At 42.1% G+C, this 27754-nt stretch overlaps 1 protein-coding gene across 6 annotated transcripts; it reads right to left on the bottom strand.

The window, feature by feature from the left end:
- Positions 1–469: 469 nt before the first annotated feature.
- UNC93A (unc-93 homolog A) lies at positions 470–24117 on the bottom strand. 6 transcript variants are annotated; one of them, XM_068676913.1, is made up of 12 exons: positions 23840–24117; positions 23265–23345; positions 20700–20789; positions 20105–20164; positions 17370–17519; positions 15179–15360; positions 14159–14388; positions 11069–11194; positions 8290–8507; positions 7024–7159; positions 5381–5512; positions 470–763 (listed from the first exon to the last, which is right to left on the bottom strand). In XM_068676913.1, exons 5-12 carry the CDS (start codon positions 17454–17456, stop codon positions 498–500), a joined length of 1377 nt encoding a protein of 458 aa, XP_068533014.1. In that variant the 5' UTR covers positions 17457–17519; positions 20105–20164; positions 20700–20789; positions 23265–23345; positions 23840–24117; the 3' UTR covers positions 470–497. The 6 variants fall into 6 exon arrangements, with proteins under 6 accessions (XP_068533014.1, XP_068533015.1, XP_068533017.1 ...); XM_068676914.1 differs by lacking the exon at positions 23265–23345; XM_068676916.1 differs by lacking the exon at positions 23265–23345 and having other exon boundaries at positions 20105–20160.
- Between the last annotated feature and the right edge of the window lie 3637 nt (positions 24118–27754).

Here is a 27754-nt window from a genome sequence, read left to right as displayed (position 1 = left end):
CAGCAAGTGTTTACAAAACACAGGGTGAGAACAATACACATCTTTATAAATAGTGGTTCCATGATCATAGATCATAGATATTATTATATTATACATGTTCTTTGCAATCAGCTGAGCAACTCCAGGTGCTGTCATCTTCAGACACTGCATGTAGGATTTGCAGGTTTGTTTATAAACCTGTAGTATCAGGTCTAATCCACAAATACAAATACACGAAAACTTCAAGAGTCTTGTTTACATTTATTAAGACTTTATTAATTAAAAAAAAAAAAAAAAAATTAGAAAATTAGTTGGTCACCTGAAAGGGTGAAGTCAGATAATCTTCCTTTATAAGGCTGAAATGTCAAAAAAACAAAAAAAAAAATAAAAATTCCAAGACATTTGTAGTACAGTGGCTTTGACATCTGTTCCTTTATCCTCTTTCCAACAGTACCTGTTGGAACACCCATGGAGACATGCCTTTAGGAGATGACCTCGATTACTGTGATGCTGTTGGGTTACATCTTTGTTTCCTGGGTGCAAGGTCCTACATTTTCCTTTTTTGTAGCAGTAGGTGTCCCAGGGGAGCTCTTAGTTTCCAGGTATTCCACCACTCCATACGTGACCATAGACAACACAAGCACAGCCAGTAAAATGTATAGCTTGATGTAGACTTGCAATGTGGTGCTGTAACCAAAGGCAATAACAAATCCACACGATTCCCACAGACGGTAATTTGCAAAGGCAGCCTCCTTGTGTTTCTCAAATAAAACACCATAGAGTCCTGAAATCAAGGAGATGAAGCTTGTGAAGGTTAAATTTGAAACAAATATTTTCTGCAACAGGGATAAATAGGCCATGAGAGGGAAAATAAAAAAATGACAGAAGAAGGAAAATTGAGGCTTTGTCTTGGAACATTTTTTTACTCATATGAAATGTAATAAGAAGTGAAAGAGCTAAAATGACAAAGTAGCAAAAATCAGAGAAAAAGGGGAAAGAAAATGAGAGGAAGGAAGAAAGGATGTGTGTTATTGAAGTGAGGTAGCAGGAAGTTTGTTTTTCAAATGATAGCCAGAAAAGGGACGGTTTGTAGACCAAGTCCTTAAATGCTTTCATATTCCCTGGAAAGCTCCCACTGAGCTTGGTCAGCTGCACACCCACAGCTGGGATTCAGGCAGGGATTTCTGCCTCCAGCTCTGACTGGTCAGGCACCCAGGGAAGAGGAGAGGACTTGATTTCCTCTGGGTGCTGAGCTAGCATCAGTGGTGATAAAGAAGCAAGCATTTCCACTGAGTCAGCTGTGGTGAGCAGGAAGGAATATGATGAACCTTGACTCTTCTCATCCACTTCTGTATCTAAGAACACATATGTTTGGAATATGCACATTCAGCCAAAAGACAAAGAGTACAAAGTTCTCTAGAATTCTGGATAGGCTCAACTAACCTTTCAGCTTTGTTACCCTGGGGGAGACATCATCTGTATGTAAAAACTCACTGCTTCCTGATGGCTACAAGATGACATTAACTGATTGTTTCAATTTATATGTGATGGAAAAGTTGGATAAGTGCATTGTAAGAGGTACTTAGTTCATTAAACTGTCTGAATTATTTGATAATCCTTCATAGTTTTGCCTAATAAATGAGCAAGTACAAGTTGTTCATGTAACAGAGACTTTGCGAATATGTCCCGTGTTTTCTTCTGAAATGGGATTTATGTATGCATGGCAAACAGCAGATATATATGGCATACGGCAAACGGCATGGCAAACGGCAGATTAGTGGGAAGGGTTTAATATAGGACAGTTTCTAGTGCCATGACATTTCTACGTGTAAAGATACTGGGTTTCAGCTGGCACCTCTTTTCCCTTCTTATGAAGCCTTCATTTTGGATCAAAGCAATGGGAGAATTGAGTGGGAAGCTATAGTCTGAAGTTCAGCTGTGGGAAGTGTCAACTTGTCAGGGAGGTTCTAGTTTCCTGGATGCATATAAGCTATCAGCTAGCGGTTATCGAGGACCACAACAGTGTTTTTTCTTGAACCTAAACATTTATCTGTATCACAAACACTGCTGAGGGCAGCATGGCATGAGTTGCCTGGCTGAAGCTGGGCTGGCTGAGTGCAGAGGCCACTAGGTCTGAATTCTTGCTGGCAGCCACAAGCCCCCATTTTCATGGAAATATCCATTCTGCTTGCCACTGCCTGCTTACCCACTCCTACAACGTCTTCCCCTTTCTCTGGTACTGTTAGGCATGGATATGTAAGAGGACTGCTGGAAATCATTTGAATCCAGGTTTATAAACTTTCCAGACTGATTCACATCCTTTCTAAAGGCACACATCAGGCTGGAGCTTTATTTTTCTGTGGTCTACCTGATAGCTCTGTGCTGCACAGTTGTTTGTGCCCGCAGTGCAGTTATTGCCAGGAAGGTGATAACAGCAGCTGTGTTCAGTTTAGATAAGAGAGGGCACTACACTCTCTGAAACGAAGCAGCTTTCACTGCAAATAAATGAGTGCACACACGTACACAAACATATTAGGAAACCTTTACAAGATGAAGTGACTCATCTATTGTTTGCCTATATATCCTCTAGGGGGAACTCCAGCATTAACTATCCACAGCAGGCCAAAGTAAACCATCTCTCATTACCATAAAATGCCCGAGGTATGCAGCACAACGCCTTTGTATGTATTCAGTGGTTAATCTACTGAGACGGAAGGGGCATTCATGGGATCTTGCCTGAGGAAGCACCACATATCTTAGTCCCTAATGCTATTTTAGAGGTCTTAGTCTCACCTCATAGCCTTTGGAGCCACAAATTTCTCATGTGATGTTAATGCTGTTTGCCCTGTATAAAACTAATGAAGGGATGAAGAGATTTTGTCCTAAATGGGCATGTCAAACTGCAGATCCTGTTCCGGGTTGCAGCATAATGCAGTAATGTCACTGCACAGTCTGCTGTCATCACTGTGACAATGCAAACCTTGTGCACTTTTATTACTAGAAGCTGCCAATAAGCAAAAGAAACAGATACTGTACAAACATAAGAACATTTGTGTGTTATTTTTTCCCAGTTAGCAACAAATGTGAAATTATTGTAAGTATCCAGCAGGAATCTGGGAATGTAGATGACCTATCACAGTGCTGTAATAGGGGTCAGACTTGTGTCAGCACTGCAGGGCTCACTAGCAATGAAGAGTCATCCACCATTTGTGCCTTGTCTGAGGGTTGGGAACTGCAGCCACCTCCCAGCCTTGGTCTCCGACACTGAGGTCCTCTGCACTATCCCTTTTCCTAGTGAGGTCACCAGGTCACCAGGTACCCCTTCCTCAGGCATAGAGACCTTACTGAGGTGTCCTCAAGGGAGTCAAATGTCTGAGGGCAAAGCTCACTGGGAAGGTCCCGTATCACAGTGGAAGATTTAAAATCCTGTTTCTCAAGAGTGTTGGGAAGGAGATAGATGAACAGCCAGGGAGACTGTGGGCAGAAGCAGCAGGAAATGAATGAACAGCTTTTCTTCAGAGAGGGTGGATTATCACTGATGCTCTCCTTTCGTGATCCTGAATAATGAGAGCAGTGATTTAAAACTGTGCCAAAGTCAAAGGCACAAGGCTGTGGGTTGAGATGAGAGAAGCTGAGAGGGTGTCACTTGATTCATGTACCAGCTCTGCTCCATGCAATATGACCTGGAGCAACTGGAAGGACAAGGAAGAAGTCAGACTGGTCAGTTCTTTGTTTGCTACGCACACTGGGAAGGCGATTACTTTAAGTGCCAGGCAAAGGGCTGTGGTGATTTCCTTCTGGATCTGTAGGAGGAACATACTGATTTGTCCAGTGAGCAAAATCAAATCATCATCTACTGAAGCAACCAGAGGGAGGGAGGCCCAGACACACATGCTGATGTGGGCCAAGCGAGCTAGTTCTGTCACCTGTATATTCCTACAGTATCTGCCAAGTATGAATCTGAGGAAAATAATATGAATAAAGAATCAAAATATGGGAGCAGGTGGGAGAGGATTTAACTGTATCTTGCGGACACAGGCTATGGCATTGGCTTAAAATGACTGCGACTGACAGACATTAGCAGGCTGTACTTCAAGGCATCAGAGACTATGGCTCTTTCTTGCCCCCTCCAGCATTTTGTAGTCTTTCTTCAGTCTCTAGAAGAGCACTTCCTCTAGTTTTGGTGAGGGATGAATTTCAAGGATCCTTATGGAAATCAGTTTGTATCAGTTCAGTAGCTAAGCTGTCGGTGTATAATAATTTCACTCAATTTGTGTCAAGGACACAAAGCGGAAGAACACAAAGATTATAAGGACAACTGCTATGCATCAGACAGGAAGTCCAACCATAGCCTTCCAGTAACAGACTCCTAGGGTAAGAATTTAGGAAAGTACAGAGTGATCTTTCCCCTCTGATGGTCTCCTGACTCTGGCAATCAAAGGCAAAGGGACTTTCTGTGTTGGAGGTTTCCTCTGGATCACCAGGCTTAGTAACCCCCAAGAGCATTTTCCCTTGAAATGATGTAATTCCAGCCTAAAACCGTTTACATTTTGGGACTTTTGTAAATCCTTTGTCAATGAATACCACAGTTCAAGTATGTGATGTGTGAATAAAAGCGTTTCCTTAATTTTTTATGAGGGCTGCTATGGGATAACTTTATTTGTTAACACTTACTCTTATTGAGTGAAATACTGAATAAACCATTTTTCTAACCACCTTTTTGATACTATTCATAATCTCACCAGCTGTTTTCCATACTTATCACTTGTCTGGGATGAAGCATTCTAGTTTGTTAGTCTTCCTTCACATGGAAGTGTCTCAAGGCTCTGCTCCTTTTTGTTGCCTTCTCGTACCTTATCACATTTGATTATGATTTTTAAATGGAACAAATCAGAACTGCATGAATGATGAGTTTACATGGTTGCATAATATTGCTTTCTGTGGTTTTCTCCCTTGGTTTTTGCCTAATAACTCCTAACAGCCAATTTGCTGCTTCTTTTGTTGCTGATCTTTGAGTTGATCCTTTTTTTTCAGTGCTCTCCTTTATTACAACAGACAAAATATATCATTTTTCTGAATTTTCTAATTTTCTGTGAAATACTTGCACAAATATTCCTCCAGAATATTTATTCTAAATATCTGCTATTATCTTCTGCAATGTTCTGCTCTCTTCATTTTGGAAAAAAAATAAAAAATAAAAAAAAAATTTATTGAGTATTCTACTTTCTTATTCCTAACTTGTTCTTATTTCTTCAGGTCTCCAAAGAGCTAACATATTTCTTTCAGATGCTGTCTTAAACTCATCATAGTTATTATGCACATTCTAAACCAGATTGTTTATAAATACAAATGTGAATTTTTATATCTCAGGAGAATTCATTTCATTGTCACCAGGACTTACCATTAGTTTGTGTCTGCCAAATGGCATCAGATAAGCCCCAAAGAGCAGGGAATATGAAGAATACAGCAAGCTGGTTAGGATGAGGTTTCCACAGCAGTAGTGCTATTATGCAGGCAGTGTTTGCAACTGTGGCTGTCAATTTAGAAAGAAAGAAGGGAAATAAAAATGTTAGAATAAACAGGACATATAGTGGTAGATGCACTTTAAAATTCTTCCCCCAACTAAAGCACAAAGTAATCTTAAAATCTTTCTGGTTCATTGAGATTTGCGCTGACTGGGTTGATATCACATGAAATACAAGACAATGCAATCCCTTTGCAGTCTTCAGTTAATAATTCTGAGCAGTGTCCTAAACTGAGAGATTCTGGAAGCTGGTGTGGCTTATATCCCAGAGGAGGAGAACTGCCACTCGGCAGCAGAAGGGGCTGCTGAAAGCCCTGCAATCCGAATGCGAGGCATGTGGCAAGGGAGAGGCAGCACTGGTCACCTCTCCTTAGGTAGCCCTTAAACACAGATTTTGTTTCAGGGCTAAAGGAGGCAATTAAGGATGTCTAGAGTGACTGCTGTCTTTCTGTCTTTCTGTTTAAAAGCAGCACGTAAATGAGTAACTGACTCTTCTCTGTCACGGGCACACCTTTAGAGTCTGAGTACAAAGACTATTAAACAGAACTGAGAGGTTAGAGGTCTTGCATTACTAATGCTATTTTTTTTATTATTATTATTTTAATTTGCTGGCTTTTTTTACATCTAAAATTAGTTTTACAGAATGCAATGCATGTAGAACAATCACTGAATAGCGACAGTAATATAAAGGACACTAAATTTCTTCTTCCTTGCCCAGGTTTAAAAATTCCGCTGGAGGTCTCTAATAATAGAGGTCTGTGTAATGGAAGTATCACTACACCTCAGCATAGATACTTCAGTGGATACTAGGAGAGAAATTAAACATTTCCTGGTGTTCTTCTGCCTCCATTACTTCCTGTAAGAGCATTCTCTGGAGAGGGAGAGGTTATTAAATATACAAATCTCTTCCCATGGCAATCTGAACATTGCTGTTCCATATACAGGCGGTCAAGTTATTTTAGCCTGAAACATTAGCATATGACCCTTTACTTTATTTTTCACCCTTTAGAACAAGCAGTGAAAAGGACACTAGGCCAACCTTTTAAATTTTTCCTAAAATTCCTAGATTGGTTATTGACAGTTCTTGGCTCACCACCCCCTGAGACTCAAACCAGCAGTGTATCCTACTAGATTCTCACTGCCTTTCACTCCGTAAAGATGAGGAAGTTTCACCCCAAGGGAGAAGTCCTTCTCAGGTACAGTGTAGACCTCAGTATCTGCATTGTAAGATTATTTATCACTGTTTGCATTAGAGCAATAAAGCATCAAAGCTGTAGGACGCTTTCTGAGTAGACAAAAGCAGGGTTAACTACACCAGCAAAGTGGTGTAATGCAGTGACTTGAACACAGTGGTTGGCTGTGCTGCCTCTCTTCTCATGAGTTAAGTTTGCCCCCCAATTGACTTTGGTTTTAATTAAGAGTTGACAGGGAGCTCTCCTTTTGTAGTGCACACAAAAGGGGGAGCACTGGATTTGATATATTACATGAGGTGATCAGTCCTTCAAGTGACCTTTACATACCTAATGCAAAAAGGAGTTTTCTACCCATGAACTGAGAGATCTTTCCAAAGAGCAGAGAGCAGAGGGAATTCACAGCTGAAAAGCAGATCATCACGTAACCAACATAGTGTATCCCCAGGGCACAGGTCACATATGTCTGCAAGAGAAGAGACGGTGGTGACACATTGGCTTCAGGGAAAATACGCAGCTAAGGTTCAAGGGTCTTAGCCTGTGTATTTAGTAAATAGCCAGCACAGACAAGGTCAAAGGAGCACAGCTACGGAGTTTGCTGACAGGTCTCTGGAGTACTGACATAGCTGGCCTTCAGCAGTGATATTCCTAACCCCGTTCCCAGTCAGACCTATGCTATGCAAACAGAGCAGTAACAAGCTGGGGCACTGCTAACTGTGCAAATAAAACTCCTGGCCGTGGCACTAGTTTTCTGCCCTTCCCTTTGTAGCTCAAGATCTGAAGATCAACAATTGGTACTATGGTTATCGCTGAGCACCTCCCAGGAAATGAAGAGGACCTCACCTGCAAGAGCATGCAGCCACTGGACGTGGCCATGGAGTGCCCCTCTCAATTCTTTCAAACACAGCAGCAGGTGCACTCTTCCGTCTACTTATATGCAAGGTTTGAAAGCTTAGATTTCAAATAAGCAGCTTAGGAAGTTTGCCCCCTTTCTTTGGAGGCTTTCTCAGCAAATATGTGGAGAGCACACCTGCTACATGTCCAGGTTTGGAGAGGAATTGGAGGAGCAGAGGAGGTTTTGATCACTTCGATGTCAGGGTTTGGACCTGCTGCGCTAGCGACTGGTGAGGGCTTTCAGCCAGCAATGTTGAGGGCTTGCCCTCTTACTGTAAAGGTTCTTAAAATAAAATATGTGGTGTGTGTGCTGACTTGCATTTACAGAAACTCTACGGAAACCAGAAGGAAGGAAGATACAAAAGCTTTGCAGACTTCTGGCTTTTCTCCCAGTTTGTTATTTACAACAAGCTGAAGAGTTTGAACCTGTAGCTCTCTGCTGTGTCCTCCACTGATGAGTTAAGCTCTCCCCTGTGCTCTTTTTAAGGCTGTTCCAAGGGACATGCTTACCGCTGGCCTATTGTGTTTGAAGATGTCACTCAGAGTTCATTCAAGTAGAAGTAAGCAGTAATTTAGCTAGCCACAAATCACCATTGAGAACATCTTCATTTAACAAGTAAATATAGATCAGATGTAACAGTAAGTCACAAAGGCACAAAAAAAAACAATCAGACAGAAATAGATTTGTATTGTCATCCACACCTTTGTGTAGTCACCAGCAAGAAATCCCTGTTCAAACCCACTGTACATTGTCAGAGGGATTAGAAGGCATTGTCTTTTATCTTTAAGGTGCTGGAAAGTTGCTAGGAACGTAGACCAAAAGGATGGTGTCTTTTGTATTTCTTTCTCAGTCTCTGCTTGGTCAGATTTGATCTGGTCCAGAAATATAACAATCAGCAACACAGCTAGCACACCACTAGCTGCAAAAACAAAACAAAAAGTTCATGAAAAAAATGAGGAACGCTGGAAGGATGGGAAATCGCTTGTTGCTGTTATTGTTCTGACTTAGTGCTTAGCTCTCTATGGGATGTTTTGGCAGATTAATCTGATTCCGCTTCAGTGTAAAGGCCATTTCTGTGTAAACAAGGAGGCCTGATCTACATTTGCATCTTCAGCATACAGCTGTGCACTTCGCAAATCCCCTCTGCTTAGCTGTGACTCGCCTGTTGTGACAGCCGCCAGGCCAGCTGCACGGCCACCGAGGGTGATGGCTCACCCTTCCAGGGCAGGCCAGGGGTCACGGGGCTGGGGAGCTGGCCAGAAAGAGCTCCCTTTGGATCTATCAAAAAGCTTTAAATCAACACAAGTGAGGAATATTCACTTTCAGTGCCAAGGAACTCATGGTTGGGGGCAGATCTTCCTTCAACTACATGGAAAGAAAAATAAAGCACTAGGAGCAGAACCGCTGCTTTGGATCCCAGTACATGTAGCCCTTTTATTTGATCAGCTATTTGGTCAGCGCTGAGCAGGGCTTTGAGTAGGGAATATGTGCTGTTTTAAAGTTGACAGTGAACAACTGTGGGTGACTTGAAAAAGACACAAGTTACATCTTTGAACCTATCATTTCCTAGCAGAAGCAGCATATAAAAGAATTCATAGCATAGTTAATTAAAAAAATGATTGTGTGTGTATCAGTCTACATTTGTTGCTTGTGGAGTGAATCAATATGATTTTGTTCATGTTATCAGGAAGATAATTGTAGCTAATAATATACACGGAGCCACAGACTGACAACTGATTGCTTTATGACAGATACAAGGCATGACTGTGTTTCCTCTCTTACTGATGTAGCCTAGAAATCCATCCATGCAAACAAGTGGAGTTAGAGAATAAGAGGAGAACCAAGCCCCTCTTCTCATCCATGTGGCTTGTTTAATGTCCTCCTATATTACTATATTTGTGCTACTTTCTGATGACTTTTACTGTCCAAATACATTAGCAGATTTATATTAAATTGCCTCAATTTCTAATTGTTTATTATTTCTCACTAATGTCTTCTAGAATGAAAATATATTCTCCAGCGTAGTGTTTCTTCACTGTGGCTGGACTGCAAACCATTAAGAGGTGTATATTCTGCCAGGGTGTTCATTAGTGTCTATAGGCTGATTGCAAGACTTAAATGGATGAGAGCAGGATGTGCACATTTACAGAACAAATATTCTAACAAATATGTCAAATGAACCAAGAGTGACTACAGGAGATAAGTAACTGCATGGCTTAATAGTGATTGGTATGAACATAAATAGAAACATGCACAAAATAAACAACAGGAGACTTATCCATTATTAGCTCCACCTAACCTGGCAAAACATGTATTCAGCAACCAAATAGGGGAGATGTTTTAAAAATGTCTGTAAATGAAATATCTAGTTATATGGCTTCCCCTGAGGTAGGAAAAGACATATCTTTTATTAAAAGCTTAAAAGAAAAATGAAACCCCACTGACGCAGGGTCAGTAGACAGCAGGGTTGCATTCATTTTGCATGAACAAAGCCTAAGGGAGTGCTGTATATGTTAGTCGTCAAATTTAAATTTGAACTTGCAAGCCAAACCTGCCTTTAACAGAAAGGCATCAGCTCCAGCACACTCTGTAAGGGAAATTGGGGAATACTCTTTGCATTTTCTCACCGATAAGGAATGGAGGTTTGGGAAGAGAGAGGGCTTGCTGTGATGGACTCGTCTGGTGAGTGCTGGCTCTGGGTTGCATACGCTCTGTATGAGCATATGACAAATTCTATCCATCTGTCCCAAAATAGTGAGCATATATGTGTGCAGAGACTGCGAAGATATTTTAACAGAGGTACACTGACATATTGCCTTGCTAGATACTTCCCCGTTATCTAGAAATGAACCTGTTCTGAGCCAGATGCATTTTGAACTTTCTTCATTGCTGCAAGATGTCACTGAATGAATCCTTATATATCTATTTTTGTCATTCCAGTTTTTGATGGCATCAACCTTCCCCGTCTTTGATTTCTTTCTAGCCTTATGCAAGGAAGGTCTATTGGAGCTGTCATTACTAAACGAGAGACATGCCAATTCGCCTAGCGCTGCTTTTTATCTTCGCCTTTCGCACAAATGTATTATAAATGCAAGCATCACAGCTGAGAATTGACTGAAGCTGTAAAATCTCAGCAGGGATCCAAAAACCTCCCCTCTAAATGACTGCATGTTCTGGGAGCCGTGGTACAGATCCACCTCTAATTACAGTACAGTCCTGTGGGGGACAGCGTACTGGGCTTCAGCTTTACTCCAGGTGAAAAGTGCCTTGCTCCTTTAGGCAAAAATGATGTGGCACTGGCACACAGCATGTGAAACTCTTCAGGAAGGAGTTGTTTACAGCTCTAACATATCGTACTTCTTTTTAGCAAATTGGATTGAAGGAAGAATTTGGAAACTTAATCTGCAAAATGATGCTTGGATTCACAAATAGTGGGTTCCTCATCAGTGATATTCATTAAAGATTGTGCAGATTACTTACCAGTGTAGATCCCTAGCAGGGTGTATTTTAAGGACTCAGAGGGTCCTGCTGATGCAGTGGTGTTAGTGGCCTCGCTCATGCAATCATATGCTCCGCAGCACGCTAGGCTTTCTTCTGAGATTTCCACTATTTCAGTAAGAACCAAAAGAAAGGCAGGACAGAGAAGACATGAGATGAGTGCACACTGGATATAAGGACATAATGAGAAGGGAATCCAGCACTCGGTGATTAGTCATGGTTTCAAATCCTTCCCAATTAGAGGCGTTTAACTTCAGAACCCAAGCTTAACACACAAAAATTTGGTTTAACGGAAACAGTTGCTCAAGACAGAGCATTGAATTGGCAGTTACATGGAGATGTGGACTAAAGCCAGAGGCTTAAGTCTGAATCCCATCTCAGATTGCAGCATTTAAAGTTCCAGTATGTATCAGTACCTCTTAATCGTAATGCACCACCGGAAAGGTCCCTCAGTTCACAATAACATCGAACAGCTGGACCTCAACTCTTACAGCCAGAACACACTGTCCCTCTCCAGGTAATTTCTGCATACATTATAGCAATGGAAACCACCTTGAGACTTCTTCCTGCTTTATTAATTCAAATTATGATCACCCGTTCATGCAATCTTCCAAGAATGCGGATTTTCCTGGCTTTGTTACGGGCTTTATTACTATTTGAGAACATACTTGAAACCAGACCAGCTTGGCAGAGTTTGGAGTAAGACCTTTGCTTTGTTTAATCACTTCAGCCTTGTGCTGGGCACGTGCCAAAGTGGCACACGTGTGCATACTCACACACCCTGTGTGTCCCTGTCACACTGTGCCCACTTCCTCCAGGACCCTGTCTGTAAAGGCAAAATACTGACACCAAGCATCGTCCCAAATAAGCTGTGCAGTGGGAATTGATGATCAAAACCCCATAATTTCAGTACTTTTGTTGCAGAATTTGTCACTGGCCCAAGCATAATAAAGGGCAATATGGTGTACCTTGGCTGGTTCCTTAAACAGGGCCTGATCTGTAATTTTTCAGTTGAGTTACTGAGTAACTACTTTTAGTGTGCTTTTCCCCATTGCTTCCAATCAGTGCTGCTGAGATGTGAAGCAGCTGTTCACCAGTTTCATAAACAGCTTTAGATTCAATACCAGATTAAGCTTAATAACATAAAGAAAATAATTACTTTATTATTGCCAATGGCTACTTTTGCGTGGTTTTGGACAAACAGATCCTCAGACAAGTTATGATATGGAAAAAGTGACTCGCAGTAGTAAATCATAGAAGAGCATAAAACAAGTTTTTTATCTGTTCATCTATCATCTGAAGATGCACACGTAACTAGGGGTATAGAAGGTGCCAGGCAGGGTATGCTCTGTTCTTTTGGAAATAAGGCTACAATATCGATGAATGAGAGACAATGACTCTTGCAACTTACATTGATGTAGCATTGCATCACAAAGCAGCTTGCCTTGCTGAGTCTAGATGCAGTGATGCAGGTGATATGTCAATGCATTCTGATTCTGCAGGTGCCTACTGTATCTTTCTTACTGCTCCATTAAATTTTAAGCACATGTGAAGTGGGCAGTATAGGTATGTGCCTTTGCTACAGTGTTAGAGGAGAGGCAAAGGGCCTGGAGACCCTTACCCCAGCCAGCAGTTCCCTCTAGGTTAAAGCCTAGTCCTGCTGACAAGGCATGGTTGGGAAGTATAACTTGTAGCATGGCTGCTTGTCACTGAGATGTGCTGGTCATTGCACACCTCTCAGGAGCACAGCCTTCCCTGAAATCCCATGTAGCTGACAAAAAGTAAGTAAAAGTTAAGAGTTCCTTTGGACTTTAAGGAACATCCTCGCCTGTAAAACTAGGAGCGGATTTACAAGACAGACAGCGTTTTAATCCTCTTATTAACATCATTTAACGTGACTTGTACTGTGAGGCAACAAAGAGTAAAATGTTTTGCAGACCCCACAGCTGCACCAAATCCTCTGGCCTGCAAATGAAATCAGAGCATATGGTCCCTCCTGAGATATCGTGTGGCTCAGTAATCAGGTCAGCAAGGCTCTGTTCAAAGTGATAAAGTCCTTCAGCATTCTGCTTTGATGGTGTTTGGATTTAAAGGAAGCCTGATTCTCCACAAGTGTCACAACTACCTTGCCATATAGCCAAGGATTCAAAGATTAAATCCTGATGCCAACTCCCTGACGTTTAGGTTTAACCTAATCCCTATGCGAATACCCCCCAGAGGACGTACAGTTTAACTGAGCCAGGGAAGAGAGGTAACTTCTTGCTTTTCGTAGTAGCAGTGGATATGGAAAGCTTCTTCCATGTCCATCCAGTTCTGACTTTGACAGAATAGGGAAAGCCTGGGAGACTGCAATAATTATAATACACCATAGCACTTTGAATCTCTAAGGTGGTGTCCAAGTATTAATTTATCTTCACAACTGCCCATTTAAAGCTTATACCAATTACAAGCTTGGGAAATGAGGGCAGTGCTGTTGAGTGATTTCTTCAAGCTACATGAACATCTGCTGCCTGAACCTGAAACATGCTGGAGGAGCCCTGGCATGCAAACTCCTGCCAATAGCTACTTCTGTTTCTTCTTGACATTTCTGAAAAGCACTAATTTTCAGTAAGCACCAACATCAGCTTGACTAACCGTGAATGTTTAGCAGCAAATTAATTCAATACTACAAGCTTTGCGAAAAGGCAGCTCCAGTGCCTTTTGTTTTAATCCACTTTAAATAGAAGTTAGATCCGAAAGACTGTCACTGCCAGCAGCCGATCTGTGCCTTACAAGACAGGGGTGGAATTCAAAAGGAACTCAGTAGACATCTATTTTTGATCTAGTTGTCTGAACTCTGTTTATAGCTGATGAAGAGCTGATAGAAAATAGGCGATTTCAGAGAGCAATTTAGCCAATCTACTTCAGACATCTGCCTTCAGATGAGATAATTCGTATCTGAAGTGTTTGTTTTCACTGCCTAGGATGAGAATTGAGGGTCAGTAGCTCAACTACAGAACTCTACCTTTTAGCTATCTAAAAGTGGCTGATGGATATAGTAGAAAGAAGTGCCAACATTTTAAATTATTTTACCTTTGTTGGAAGCCTGGCTAAGTATCAGGGATGAGATAAGATTTCCCCAGATTCCAGAAGACTGAAATATCAGAAAGAAGACCCCAAAGTATTGGTTGATAATGTCTTTCCCATTTTTTCCTGCTTTCTCAGCGTATGAATTGCCAGCAATGGTGAGGTAAGTGCATTTGGCAGACCAGAGTGGTGCTCCTCCTAAGCCCAGGATCACAGAGGTAGGGATTAATGTGTACCTGCCAAAGAACACTTTATTTAGCGTGGTTATCATCCATTAGCATAATAATCATTTGCACAAAGTTCCAGAGGCAAAAATAGACACCAAAGAAATAGATTTATCCTGTGTGTGATTCAACAAATCAATGATGTGAAACCAAGAAAGGGTCAGCTTTCTGAATCTTAGGATCTGAACACTCCCAGCTGTGTCCAGGGGCTAGGTCTAGGCTAGGCTGGATAGGTATGTGTGTGCCCTATCCCGTTGTAATTGGGAATTATATTGCACTTGCCCCTCGGAGGATGGATCGCAACACCTTTTCTTTGCAGATTTCTATCCCCTGTCACCAGAGAGCAGAAACAAATTGCTCATCCACCTCTGAGAGGGTGAGGCAGGAACGTGCCTCCTCATGTGGTCCTCTGCTCACAGAGACACTGACTAGAAAACATCTTTCCCTTCGATACTTCCAAAAATAGTTCAAACAGTCATTTGGATTTTCAATTAACTTTTTTTTTTTTTTTTTTTTTTTTTTTCCTTTGGAAGGGAAATCTCTGCTACATATATGAGCTAGAGAAGCAGCATCAGGTGGATACATGGATGCATTCATTCTGGCTTTTTGCAGCTTTTCACTTCTGCTCCAGCTGCTACTGGATTTATTTATCCCTACTCCTTGCAGACAGTACCTTTGGCATTTAACTTTTAAATCCACAACTTGGAGCTAGGGTAGGGGTTGAGAAGAGAGTTTTGCCCTAATTTTTATCTAGTCTAGAGACAATAGAGAGGGTTCAAGTACTTAAATTAAGCACTCATACCAGCTAGCATAGAAGTTCCCCAAGGAGAAGGCAATGTAGCAGCACATAGAGCCTGCGATGGTCCACTTGCAGCCCAGTTTCTTGATGAGGATTGGAGGCAGAAACATGGACGAGATGATAAGAGCAGCATAGAGAACACTTAGGGAAGCAACGCCCAGGCCTTCCTCTGAGTTGAGACTGCTCTGTGAGGACAAAAACAGCGGGTATGACAGATTTTACAGCAGGTGTATGCTGCTATGGTGTACAGAGGGTGGCTTCAGGCAGAAATAGTAATATCCAGCCCTAGCTTCCCCAGTCTCCAACTCCTTTCCCCAGAGCATTTTGCTTGTGCATTGATGCTTATTTTCTCACAGTGATGGCCCTTTTATGAATATACAGTACTGAACCACATGAGGATTGCTCAGATCCAAAGCGTTGGTCAGTACCATCTTGGGTTATTTAACGTAAATTGTTTGAGTTTCTTGCTGAAAGCAAGCTAAATGAAGGATAATCTCTTTTTGGTTTTGTCCTCTCTTTGCCCCAATCAAGAATATTCTTAGCTCTGTATTGCAAAGGCTGACTTGGCAACAGTGAAAGATTCTTTACTTCAAACTGCAGGTCTGATACTGTCTAAATTCTTCAGCCATCAGGACAGGGAGGTGAGGAGGGGATTTCCTCTGTTGAGCAGTGTCAGTGTGTTTGGGGACTGGAATAGTTGCTTTGTCAACAGGCAAAGTGACTCCCTGATCACAGAGGTTTCATTTTGAACACATCAAGTATCTGCTTTTGTCAGCTACGACTTCCCAAAATTAGGAGCCAGTCTTTCAAAACCATATGGTTAGCTTAGTTGTTAAGAGGGTTTGTTTTTCTTTTGGGGAGGGAGAAATATTGAAATAAATGGTGCTTGATTTCAGTACCTCTCCCACAGGCTACAATAAAATAGTAACCTTCTTTTGATTGTGTCTCAACAAGTTGTCTTTAACTTCCAAGATAAAAAGTAGGGGGAAGAGAGCTACTTTGTAAGTCAGCACCACTCCGTGCTGCAGGAGAGGGAACATCCATGTTGCAGCACTTCACCTGAACACGCATGGCTTCAGATGGTGGGGCTGACTTGTGATGTCTTGGGTTTATCATTGCCCCTCTCATTAGTCTGCCTGGCTAGTAACATCTCCATCCATTTTGGGACTGTTTTTGCAGATCTTCCCTGAGCGCGGAATTTGAGTCTTAGCAAATATAAACTGATCTCGGAGAGAAGAGGCAGGTGTGCAGAGCTAGGGGGGACCTCCCCTGAAATGAGCTTTGCTCCTTGTTACTGAAAACTGTATTATATTACACAAAAAAAGAAGCCTGAATAAACATATCAAACTCCACCTTTAAAGCATAGAGATTCCTATACTGGTTGGAAAATCCTTCAAGAACCCAATTGCTCAGGGATATCTTTTAATATCCTGCCTAATCTTGGTCATGGATGGCTTATATCTGTTTGTTTATCATTAGACCAGCAGTCTGGAAAACTTCTTGCATTTATCTAACATGAAGTATTCATAGAAAGCAACGGTATCCCCTCCACCTTTTTATTTTTCTTTACTATGCTAAACAATCCAGCTCTGAGGTATGCTATGCTGAGTGTTCAAGACATTTACAAACCCCTGTACTGTGTTTTAGGATGTTAATGTCAGTACAAGCTGTGGCTGCCTTTGATATAATTTTTTTTTATTACAGTGTTACATCATGAAACTATATTATTTTATGTTCACATTATTTAATAAGGTGGGCATATATTTTTATTATTAACATTGCTGTATTATAATAATATTGAAATTATAGCAATTTAGAAGTATTCAGAAGAAACCCTTTCCAGAAAAGGAATTTGTTTTCAATTTTTCAATATCTTCTGTGAAATATCTCAGAGAAATTTAGTTTTCATTCAAACAACTTATATGGATCAAACAAAGTACTCTGATGCAACTATTCAATCTATTTGAGAAGTATTAAAATCATCTATTTCGTTAGATGTTATGGAACTGGGTGAGGGATACTAACCTGTGCCAAGCTGATGTCCTACCTTATGTAATGTAGGAAAAAAAAATAAGTGCATACCTTCCTTGTAGAAGCCATGGAAGCCATGGACTGAGGGATTTCACACCACCAGCTGAGCTGATGCACTTCCAGGCCAGCTGTCCTGCCAGCTCATGGGAGATGCTCCACTTACCTGCAGACTCTGGAGCCCTCCATAAGCAGTGAAAAGAAGTAAAAATCCAAAAGAAATGACCAAAACGTTCTTAAGATTCCTTTCCATGTTGATTCAAACAAGACAAGGGTCTCCCAGGTCACAGAATTGATCCAATTATTCCAGGGGATGCTTTGAGATGGAGGAAAACAGATTATGTTTTGTTGGAAAAGATCACTTCTCACTGCATTTGTGAAGGAAAGAGTTGTTAATTATTTGAGGATTGGCCAATGAACTTTACTTTTTCCGATACTGAAAACTCTTCATGGAGCTGTTACTCATTCACCTGTTGTGCTTGTGAGGCAATAAGGAGTGTTCCCAAGGGACATCTATCAGGTTTTATTAGATTCCTGTTTGATACTCAGGTATATAAGTCATTTGTAATACTCAGACTGATTTTAATATTGCAGCCATACATGATATATATATCTCTCCCTTATCACTAGCATGGGAGAAAAAAATTGCAAGCAGTTAAATGCCTGTCTGGCATAATGATACACCAATCCATAAAGGGCAAAGATTAAAAGATCATACAGAAATCTATATTAGGCCTATTGCTTATCTAAGGTTACAAAAGAGTACTAGGAAATGAGATTGTTTGTGTTAAAGTCTCATCTGCATACAGCAGCTCCATAGCTGTGCAGTGTATCAAAACACTGCTAGCTGCCTGGCAAATGGCAGCTCCTTCATCTACAGGGGAACCACATCAAATGGCTTTGACATTTTAAGTTTACCAAGTTGTAGTAATGAAAATCGTTTTTTTTTTTTCTCATCTTTCGCATCAATAAGAAGAAACATGGACCTAGCAAATAAATTAAAAAGCCATTTACTTTGCCCATCTCTGGCACCTGGAAAAAAAGTATCAGTTTGGAAACGCATTTTACCTTCCCAGTGCTGCCTGGCTCAAGGGTCGAGAAGTCCCCCCATCTTCTGCTGTGTCCTGCTGTGTTTGCCCTTGTTTTTCCCTATTCTCCCTATTTTCTGTTTGTTAGTGACACACTGGATATTCTGGCCATTTTTTGGATACTCCCTTTCTGAACACAACAGGTTCCCCTGCCCCTAAGCCAGGCAGGGTGAGCAGACCCCCTCCAAATGCTTCCTGCAGCCTTAGCAGGGGAGGGATTTGAACCAAGAAGCAAAATGGTATCCAAGACCCATGCCATACCATGAACATGTTAAGTGGAGGTTGTAGGACCTGGGTCCACAGTGTCTAGTGAGAATACACAGTTTAACTGGCTTGGTCTAAATCCCACTAGATGGCACAATTTTGCTTCCCAGAGGGACACTCGAGGGTGAGGGGAGGAAGTTGTAATGCATTAATTCATTTAATACATTAAAGAGGTCACAGCTAGTTTCTCCTTTGGAGAAAATTCCAGTATTTGCCTTTTCATTTTCTTCTTTTGTCTTATAATCTTCTGGAATGAAATAATGCAGAAAACATAATCTTTTAATTCCCTTTTGTTAATGGTACTTCTACATTGCAAGTCTAGAAAGTGAAATACTGGCTTTTTATTTTACAGACGGCCATGCTCAGCATGCAAACAGTTTCAATTAGATCACAATGTGAGTCCAATGTGAGTTTTGCAGTGGTTTTAATCCTCTATAAAGCTTATAAACCAAACTGGTGCTACTTTGGCCTCCTGGTTTCCATCCTTTTAGTTTTATGGACCCTAGCTATCTCCCAGTCCAGATCCCTGTATAATAAATTTACACCCGATGATAACATGTTTTTTTTGTTTCTTTTTTGGATACCTTAGAAATACTCTGCAAAATTCTAGGGAGCTGAGGTCACATTCCCTGAAAAAGTGAATGAGCAAATGCACAAACAACAGTTGTCCTAAGCTAAAGCATAGTTATCACCTGCTCCTGCAGATACAAGAACCAAGGATAGTGCAAAGTACACTCAGTTCTAAAAACCTTTATTTTCACTGCTCTTTCTTGGCACTAGCAATAATAGCTTTAAAAAAAAAATAAAATAATAACTTGACACTATTTTTAAAATGCATTGTGGATAGATTATTCGATCAGCTCTTCTGTTCTGGAGGAATTCTGAACTCCTGAGCTTATGGGGGATGGTGGGTTTGGGTTTTCTTTTTTCCCCTTTCAACTGATCAAAGATGTTTATTCCTGTTCCATCTCCCTTGCCCAGAGCTTTGGGTTAGCCAGCTGCCTGCTCCTCAGCCTCTCCCTAGGAATGCACAGTCTCTACCACAGAAATCTGATAAGGCTGAGGAGCTCTTCTTAGGTACCAGGCAGCAGTGTCTCCAGCAGGCCTGCTGTGCATCACCCTTGACACCTCTTTCATTCTTTCTGTCAGTCTAACCAAGATTAAGTGAGCCTCGGGAGCTGTGTGCTGCACTTCGGGCTTAGCTTTCACATGGCAGACTGCAGTCACCAAACTGAAACGTCCCACAGAGCACGATCACAAACACAGAGATAGAAGAGGCTAGTTAAATTCATGGCTCTGTCCCACAGCCCATAGTGTTTATTTTCCTGTGTTTATTTTCTCAGTGTAAATGAGGGCAGGCTTTGCTTAAAAGATCATATCAGCAGAAGGTAATCTTTATGTTGGTTTTGTCTTTTTTGTAATTTATAAATATTTTCAATTTTACCTTCATAATTATTTTTTCATTTCCCTATTTCATCTTTCCTGGTTAGATATATCATTGAAGCAATTAATTTAATGACAACAACAACCCCAAACCCAGAATACTCACCGTAGGAATCTCTGTCTTGGGAGGCTGTTAATTGATTAGTTCCTAGTCCCTTGAGTCTACCTGCGGAAAGGATGAATATTTTTTTATGCTGCCTGGACAATGGTTTGGCCACCCCTGTAACTGGGCAAATGTTGCAAGAGCTGCTCTCAGCTGGCCGTAATTGGCACTGGTCTCCAAGGAGCTGGTGCCGAGGACAAGTACTTGCCCGTGGCTGTCTCCAAACACAAGGGTGGGGAGAGGGGTGAGGGGAGACAGCCTGCATATTCCCTCCTGGAGAAAGGAAGCTGATTCCTGCCCTTTTTCCATGGTGAAGGCATTGCAGATGTGTTGGAGGGGAACACTAGGACAGAGCCTGTTGTCCCGAGCTGTAGCATTACTGCAAAGCCCTTAGTATATTGGCTTGTGCTGGGTGGTGCAGCCAGCAGAATGCATGGCAGGTTGCAGAGAGCTACCTGGATAACATTCCCAGCAGGCTGAACCCATGCTGCTGCTGTTTAATCCAGTCTGGTAGACACAAGAGCTTCTCTACCTAGAAACTTCTGTGGGGCAGTCAGGTCCTTCCTTTGACTAAGCTACCGCCATCCCAAACACTCACCTGAGGCTGTCAGGCAGAGGACAGCCTTCGTGGACTGTAGCAGTGTGAGTGTCTTGATGAAAGAAATTACTCCTCCAGAGAGTGGGGTACCTGTGAATCATAAGGTCGACGCATGGGGCAACATAAAGTGATCCAGGTAGGAGAAATCTTTCACAGTTTGCAGCTGGTGTAGGAGAACATTGCTGATTCCTAGGAGATGCCCATGCAAGTCTAATTGCAGCAACCAGTCCTTTTTTCCAAAACCCTGCTCTCCCAGGAAATGAGCCTGTCCTGAAATGCCTGCGGTCTTCCCACCCACCAGACCAATGTCCCAAGTTCTCCATTCAGATGAAAAGGGGCTGATTAAAATTCAGGGCTGCTTGGCCCAGGCTGCCTGCACAGTGTTTCCTTTCTTGCTGTGAAAGGCTAGCCATGTTGCTCTGTTCTCCCCTCCTCCTTCACCTCCTTTGGTGTCCTGCTGATTTTGGAGCTGAGACAGGACCAGCCATTTCTGGCCCGGGGGTCTTGGTTTTAGGTGTTTACGTCCCCGAGGGTTAAGCTCACTCTCTATGTTTGTGTGGCTCTACCATGAGGGTGAGCGCTGGCTGGGAGCTAGAAGGGCTGAGGTGGTCGGAGGCCTTTGAAAACACAGGCTGTTAAATGCTGGGAGAGACTCACAGCTCAGACGTGAGATTCGTAATACTGAGCTGAGCAAATCAAGGCATAAAAGCTGTTTTCTCTCAGAGGTAGGACTGAAGGGGGCTGCCAGTCAGTGAACTCATTTTGCCCACCATGTCAGAGGAATATGATTTTTGTGGCACAAGTGCCAGCAGTATGAGTTGCTCCTGTGCTCCCCCAAAGGCCCAAACATCCCCCCCTCCTCCTCCAGGATTTCAGCTCTCATGTCCAAATTTCCTGCATTTTCCTTCTTTCCCTTCAGATCCTTTTCCTCCATACAATGTATCCACAGATAGTGTCCTTTTACCTGTTCTCCCAAGCCCCTGCTGTGTGCATGGCTGCATAGGCATCAGCGTACCTGTTCTGTCTGAATCCTACCTGGTGATGTCCTCTGTCTTTCTCTGGAGACAGCAAACTGTCTGTCTCAGTCTTCCCTTCTGTCCTTGATGTATCCTGTCCTCCTTTAGTGCTTTGGTGTTCCCTGGCCATCCCCCCACCTTAATGTCCCTGCTTTTCCCTCCTTACCTCACCTCCTGAGTGCCATCAGACTTTCTGCTTCTTAAGGGAGTCACCTGAAAATTACTGGTTGTTACACTCATTTTAGACTTTAAGGTCACTCTCCCTCCTCCCTCAAAACTGTTCTCAATAACTCACTAGGACCCTTTGCAATTTGAATATCGCTTCATCAAGGAAGAGGAGGAGATAAGTCTTGTCTTCAGCACTGGGAGCTAACTCATGATAAAATAGGGAGGAGAAACAGAAAAAGAGCAGAGAGGGTGCAGGCCATAGGCTTCAATGCTGTTAAACATTTCTGTCAGTAGGACTCTGCAGGAGCCCTTCCTCATGGGACACTTGTCTGCACTGTTGAATCCAGCTGCCAAAATCACCAGTATTGTCTCTGTAGTATAGGCAGGAGTCAGTTTGGGATAGGATGATGTGATGACAGCCCAGGCTCACCGATCCATTTTTATTTGCTGGAGAAACAGTTTCTTTAAGTTTTCAAACTTATAGATGTTACCAGCCTCCTGAGATTTTCATCCCCCTTGGCTGGAGCTTTGACTGCATGAACAAGTCTATGAGGGTGTTCACAAATACCAGTCCTAGCCCAGGGAGAGATTCAAGCATTCTGAAGTTGAGCTCCTGCCTTGTGCAGCAGCCAATATCTCTGCAGAGGACAGCCAGGGAGGGAAATCAGCCTCTCCAGGCTAGCATTTGCCAGTGTTTCTCCACTGCAGCCATTTAGTGCTCATTCTCATATATATAAAGGTGCTCTCATCTGATTCAGACTGCCACATTTTACCTTCTTAGAAGTGTTGCCCAAGCACCGACAACGTACGTGTGCCTTGTCCTGCATTTTGAATGTTTTGGAATAGCCAGGGTAAACCTGTTCCTAATCCTAAACCAGTGGCCGTGACTCAGTTGGTAGGACTTAACACCCTGCTAAGATAAACATGCCACTGTTGTGATCTGTGCTTTTATAATGAAAGGGTAGGGAGGCAGATCCCACATATGAACAATAGACTTTTGTATGGCAGCGGCTCTAAAGTCTTAAGAGCCATTTACCGGAAAGTGCTTGACTGCACATTAGCTGTTCATAGGAGCATGCATCAGAAATTCCCTGCACACACCCATGGAGCAGGCTGGGAGGACAGGACACTGTCAGCAGCCCAGACCATTTGCCAAGCATGTTCTTTTGGCTTTCCTTTTGGTTCACATGGCCGCTCATGCTGTTAATGTTACTAACTACCATGTTATTAAAAGTCCATTAATGGCTGGCAAAAATAAAAATAATAATAATAATAAAGTACCACCTATTTACAACCCACTTGCCATCAATGTAAATACTTTTGTCACATAAAAGCATAAGTAGCATGGGTCTCTTCCTCTAGCAGTTTGGCTGCCACTCACCTGTGCTTTCTGTAACTGGATGTAGTATGACCACACACAAGAGCAGGAGCTACCAAGCTGCAGAAGTGCAGGCAGGGGCTCCTGAGAGTGAAACATTAAAAAAAAAAAAAAAAAAAAAAAAAAGGCTGTTCTGTACAGTCTGATGTAGAGTTAGGCATTAGAGAAAGGGATTGTTATAGGCAAATAATCACATCTGATAGAATTAATCAGAATCAGAAGGTGATTTCTTTTTTTCCTGCAGTAAATTTTGATGATACAACTTCTTCCCTTTCCCAGTAGATATTGCCATAGGGTGTACCTGTCCTTTTCTGTGACACAAAACACAGAGAAGGTCCATAGGTCCATAACCTTCCCCTGGGGTGACAGAGTCTCTCCCAGCCCTCAGCAGCAGGGTCCTTCCCTTGCACCATTATACCATTATTAGCAAATTATGCAGCCATCCAGCACGGCTTGTTCTCTACCAGCCATTCCTGACCCTTTTCTTCCCCTCTGCAGTCTTGCTTTCTCCCACACATGTTCCTCTAACCACAGGCTTATTAGTCGGCAGCTCCTTGTGTTCAATCAAATCAAATTACCTTTTCAAACAGCTTCCTGTGTACATTCAAATTATGAAGCTATGATAGACTTCTCAGACTTCTCTGGAAACAGGTACTGGAGTCCAGCTGGGAATATCTTGATGGTTGATCCTCTGAACAAGCTCCGCATCTCCTGTGTCTTTTATGGAGATCAGGAAGCCTTCTGTGTCTCTCTAACCTTCTATAGACCTTCCCAGAAACAGCCCCATAAGGGTTACAAAACTCCTATCCCATGCTTTCCTGGAAATTTCTCTTCATTTTGTCAGCTACTGATGTGAGACTTCAACTAAGAAGCAAAAAGTATATTTAGGAAGAGAGGACACATACAACTCCACCTCTTTCTTATCATCTGAAATGAGTAGTTACTATTCCACTTGCATTCTTGATTGCATATTCATTTCTTAAGAACTGTTAATATTTCACTGATGTTCTCCTGCCTCCAGAGAAGTGCAGAGATTGCTCATCATGATCACTCTGTCCGCTTCAAAGAAGCTGTTCAGTGACTGTGGATGGAGGGAATTAGCAGTTGCTCCCCACACAATATGGAGAGTGCTTAATGGGGACCTGAAGGTGAAAAGTGTCAGCCTACTACCACCAGTTCCTTAATCATATAGCAGTACCACAGGAATGGTCACTGCACACAGATAGTTTCAGCCTGGATTGTATCTCTGGAAAACCATGCTTGTTGTTTTTTTCCTATTCGGAGTCACTCACAGAGTCTGCTCCAGGACCCACAGCAATGCTGACCCTGGTGTCGGTACTTTCAGTCCTTTGTGTGCCTGTGGATGGATACCCTTGGCTTTCCTACATGAGAGAGTTAAAGCTTGGTGATGTCAGTCTAAGCAGCAGGCTAAAGACTTCCGAGCATTGTAGGACAAGTCAGGAGAAATGTGTTGGAAAAACTGTCAGAGCTGCAGGCAGGAAATCTAGAAGCAAAATCTAGTTGCTAACAGGCTACTAGCTTCAATAGACTCTCTGTGAGAAAAGGTATTTCTTTGCTTTTTGCTGGATTCCCTAAAACCAACAAGCAGACCACAATGGACTAAATAAGTCTAGGTACTTTACAAAGATATCTCAATATACTTAAATCTCAGTAATTATAAAAATGATACTAAACATGGATTCCTCCCTGACAGCCCTCTGGAGGTATGGTAGTTTTAATTATTCATCATTAAATACTGAATTAATTGAGTTTTTTTTACTTAAACATCCTCTTCCAGAGGTAGCTTTTTAAGTGAGTGAGAGTGTTTTTCTTAGACCAATAGAAAGAAATCCAGAGTATACTACAGAAAACTTGGTGTCTTTTCACTGTGAGATTTCTGCTTTGCAAGGCAGGAGAAGAATTAAGGAGTAAAGCCACATCACATGGAGAAGGAGTGCCAGGGAGTTCACTGGAGCAGTTAGGGACCAGAAGACAAACTGGTGACCTGTTCTCCTGATTACCAGACCCTTATACAATCCAACTCTCCACATCTTCCTTTAATGATCAGAGGCAGAAGGCAGACATGCACAGCTCTCTGTCTGTTAAAGGAGCATAACACACGTGACAAGGTTTTCAATGACCACATAAAACCCATGCTACAAAAACCTGTAATGAACAGTAATTAATTTTGACTTTCAGCACAAATGATTCTGGCTTTGTGTGTAAATACACCCACTTCCCTCTGGCCTGTCTTTTTCACTGGCCAAATCTGGCCGTGACTCAGGACTGCTGTCCCCTGAGGTACTTACTGTGAGATGCAAGGTGGGGCTGCAGCCCTTCTGGAAACCGCAGCTGTTTCTTATACACTGGACTGAAGACCACTGGCTTTTATCTTCCCCAGCACTGTACAAACTGACTGAATGTTGTTAATAACACAAGTTAAGCCTTTTTTGTATATATGGGCCTGCAGAAAGCGGCAGCCAAAGCAGCACCAGGCTTCCTGGTGCTCACCTAGGAGGGTTAGACATCCCAGCTGGACTGTCTCTGGCTGTCCTTCTGCTGGTATCAAGGGTGTTGCAGCACTAAGAACCAGCTTCTAGGACCAGAAGGTGAGGTCAGTTTAGATAAGCGACTTACAAGAAGGCTCCTAAGGCCCTGTAAAGGGCTCAGCTTTTACCTGGAGATTCCCAAAGGAGGCATGAAGGGCCAAAACTCTCTTCTTGCAGGCAATTTATGCTGATTGTGCAGAACGGTGCTGGAAAGACCAGGAAGCTCCTGCACTTGATGCCAAGGGGTTGCACTGAGCAGGCTGCCACAGGGAAAACTGTGGAGCTGGGATCTTGCTACTGAATCACTGTGTGAATGTGCTTGGTGTGGCTAGCAGAGTTTTGTGCATTTGGAGAGCAGGGAACTGGCAGTACCAGATTTGTCACGTAGCAGTATTTGCGTTTCCCCACGATGGCTTAGATATACATGAGTTTAGACAGCCATTGAGAAATTTCATAACTTAAAGATATGGAAATTACAAAGTATCCTCTATCAGTGGGACCAGGAGCTGAGAATATATTTGTTTACACAAAAACCTCAGGATTGTGCAAGTGTTAAGAATAGTGGCTGCATGAGGGCAGAGGGCAAAGATCTGTAGAAGAGATACTTACAGCTCCCTTAAGCTGAGCCTGTGTTGAGCCTTGTGACTGTTTTAAACTATGGCCTAATATGCACAGGTTATTTCCCGAGTGGGACTTTGGTATGAATCTAGTTATTTATGGTAGCTTTTGAGGAAATCAGGGCTGTAATGAGACTGTTTGGTATGTAATGGTGCAGGCTGTAACTTAGCTGTCAGCTGTGCAGAGTCCCTTTGCAGAGACAAAAACGCAGGCAGGAAGGCTTATCTATTTCTTGTCCTTTTAATTTTTCATGGAGAACCACGAGAGAACATTGACTTCAGGGGCTGAAAGCATTCAGGGCTTGGTTCTGCAATGAGTGGAGATTAAGCCTGTGTTTTGGGTTGCAAATATCCTTTTATACTTTATGTGTCAAGGTCCTGATATGGGATTTTAATTAATTGTACTTTTAAATTTTCTGCCATTCTATTTAAGCTAAGGGTGTAGGTGCAGAATTCCAATGGACTTCAACTTTTGCTAAGACAGAGTTCCTTGGCAGCATGTGGAGTAACTTAAACCTCAGAAAAACAGATAAAATATTGCAGCCTAAGTAGTTTGCTGAAATTACAATTTGAAATGGGTAAAAGTCCTTTCATTTCAGCATTTAAACAGAAGTACATCTCTCCTAAAGATGTAATCTATGAAGCATGTCAAAGGTTTTTGACATTTGAAATTATAGCTCTTGTACTGAAGAGTACTGACTGTACTGTCAATTTGTAGCTTTGTATTTTTTCTCCCTGTAAATGTGAGTAATTTCTCTTAGCCCTCAGTACATCACCAGTATATTGTTGTTTGTGGAACTGCTTGGATTTAGTAGATGAGAATCAATAAATGAACCATTTACTGGCTGTGAAATTGACTTTTATAATTGAGAGACTGCTGAAAATGTATGTATACGTGAGGAAAGCAAAAATCAAGCTACATTATATTGTATGTTTGTTGCAGGACTGAAATAAAAGTTGATCCTTTTGGATAAAAGCCCCAGAATCACATAAAATTTTGTTGGAAGGGATCACTGGGTGTCAGCTGCTCCAACCTTCCACCCCAAGAAGTGCTGTCACCAGCACTAAGTCAGATCAGCTATGAATTTGTTTGGATCAAGTCCTGAAAAACTTTCAAAGATTTCCAAAGACAACACAACCTTTCTGGTAACCTGTTCCTGTGCTGGTTAAAGCATAATTAATTAAAAGCCCATATCAGGGCCTTGACTTGTAAAGAGTAAAAGAATGCTTGCAACACTATCCTCCCAGTAGGAAAATGTTTTCCTTTCTGTAATGCAAAAGTAATTATTCACGTTTCCTACTTGTCAATTTTCAGTTTTATGCTAAT

Source organism: Anas acuta, chromosome 3 (assembly GCF_963932015.1).
Source record: "Anas acuta chromosome 3, bAnaAcu1.1, whole genome shotgun sequence".
Taxonomy (NCBI): Eukaryota; Metazoa; Chordata; class Aves; order Anseriformes; family Anatidae; genus Anas; species Anas acuta.
Note: the sequence above shows the minus strand (reverse complement) of the source record. Positions and strands in the feature narration are given on the sequence as shown.

What these genes read in the sequence shown, in the direction of transcription:
- UNC93A (XM_068676913.1), bottom strand. Translation starts at nt 17,456, where the DNA reads ATGGAAAGGAATCTTAAGAACGTTTTGGTCATTTCTTTTGGATTTTTA. An exon ending in GAGGGCTCCAGAGTCTGCAG is followed by an intron (nt 15,361 to 17,369) that starts GTAAGTGGAGCA and finishes TTGTCCTCACAG; the next exon opens with AGCAGTCTCAACTCAGAGGA. An exon ending in TTGCTGGTGACTACACAAAG is followed by an intron (nt 7,160 to 8,289) that starts GTGTGGATGACA and finishes CTTCTCTTGCAG; the next exon opens with ACATATGTGACCTGTGCCCT.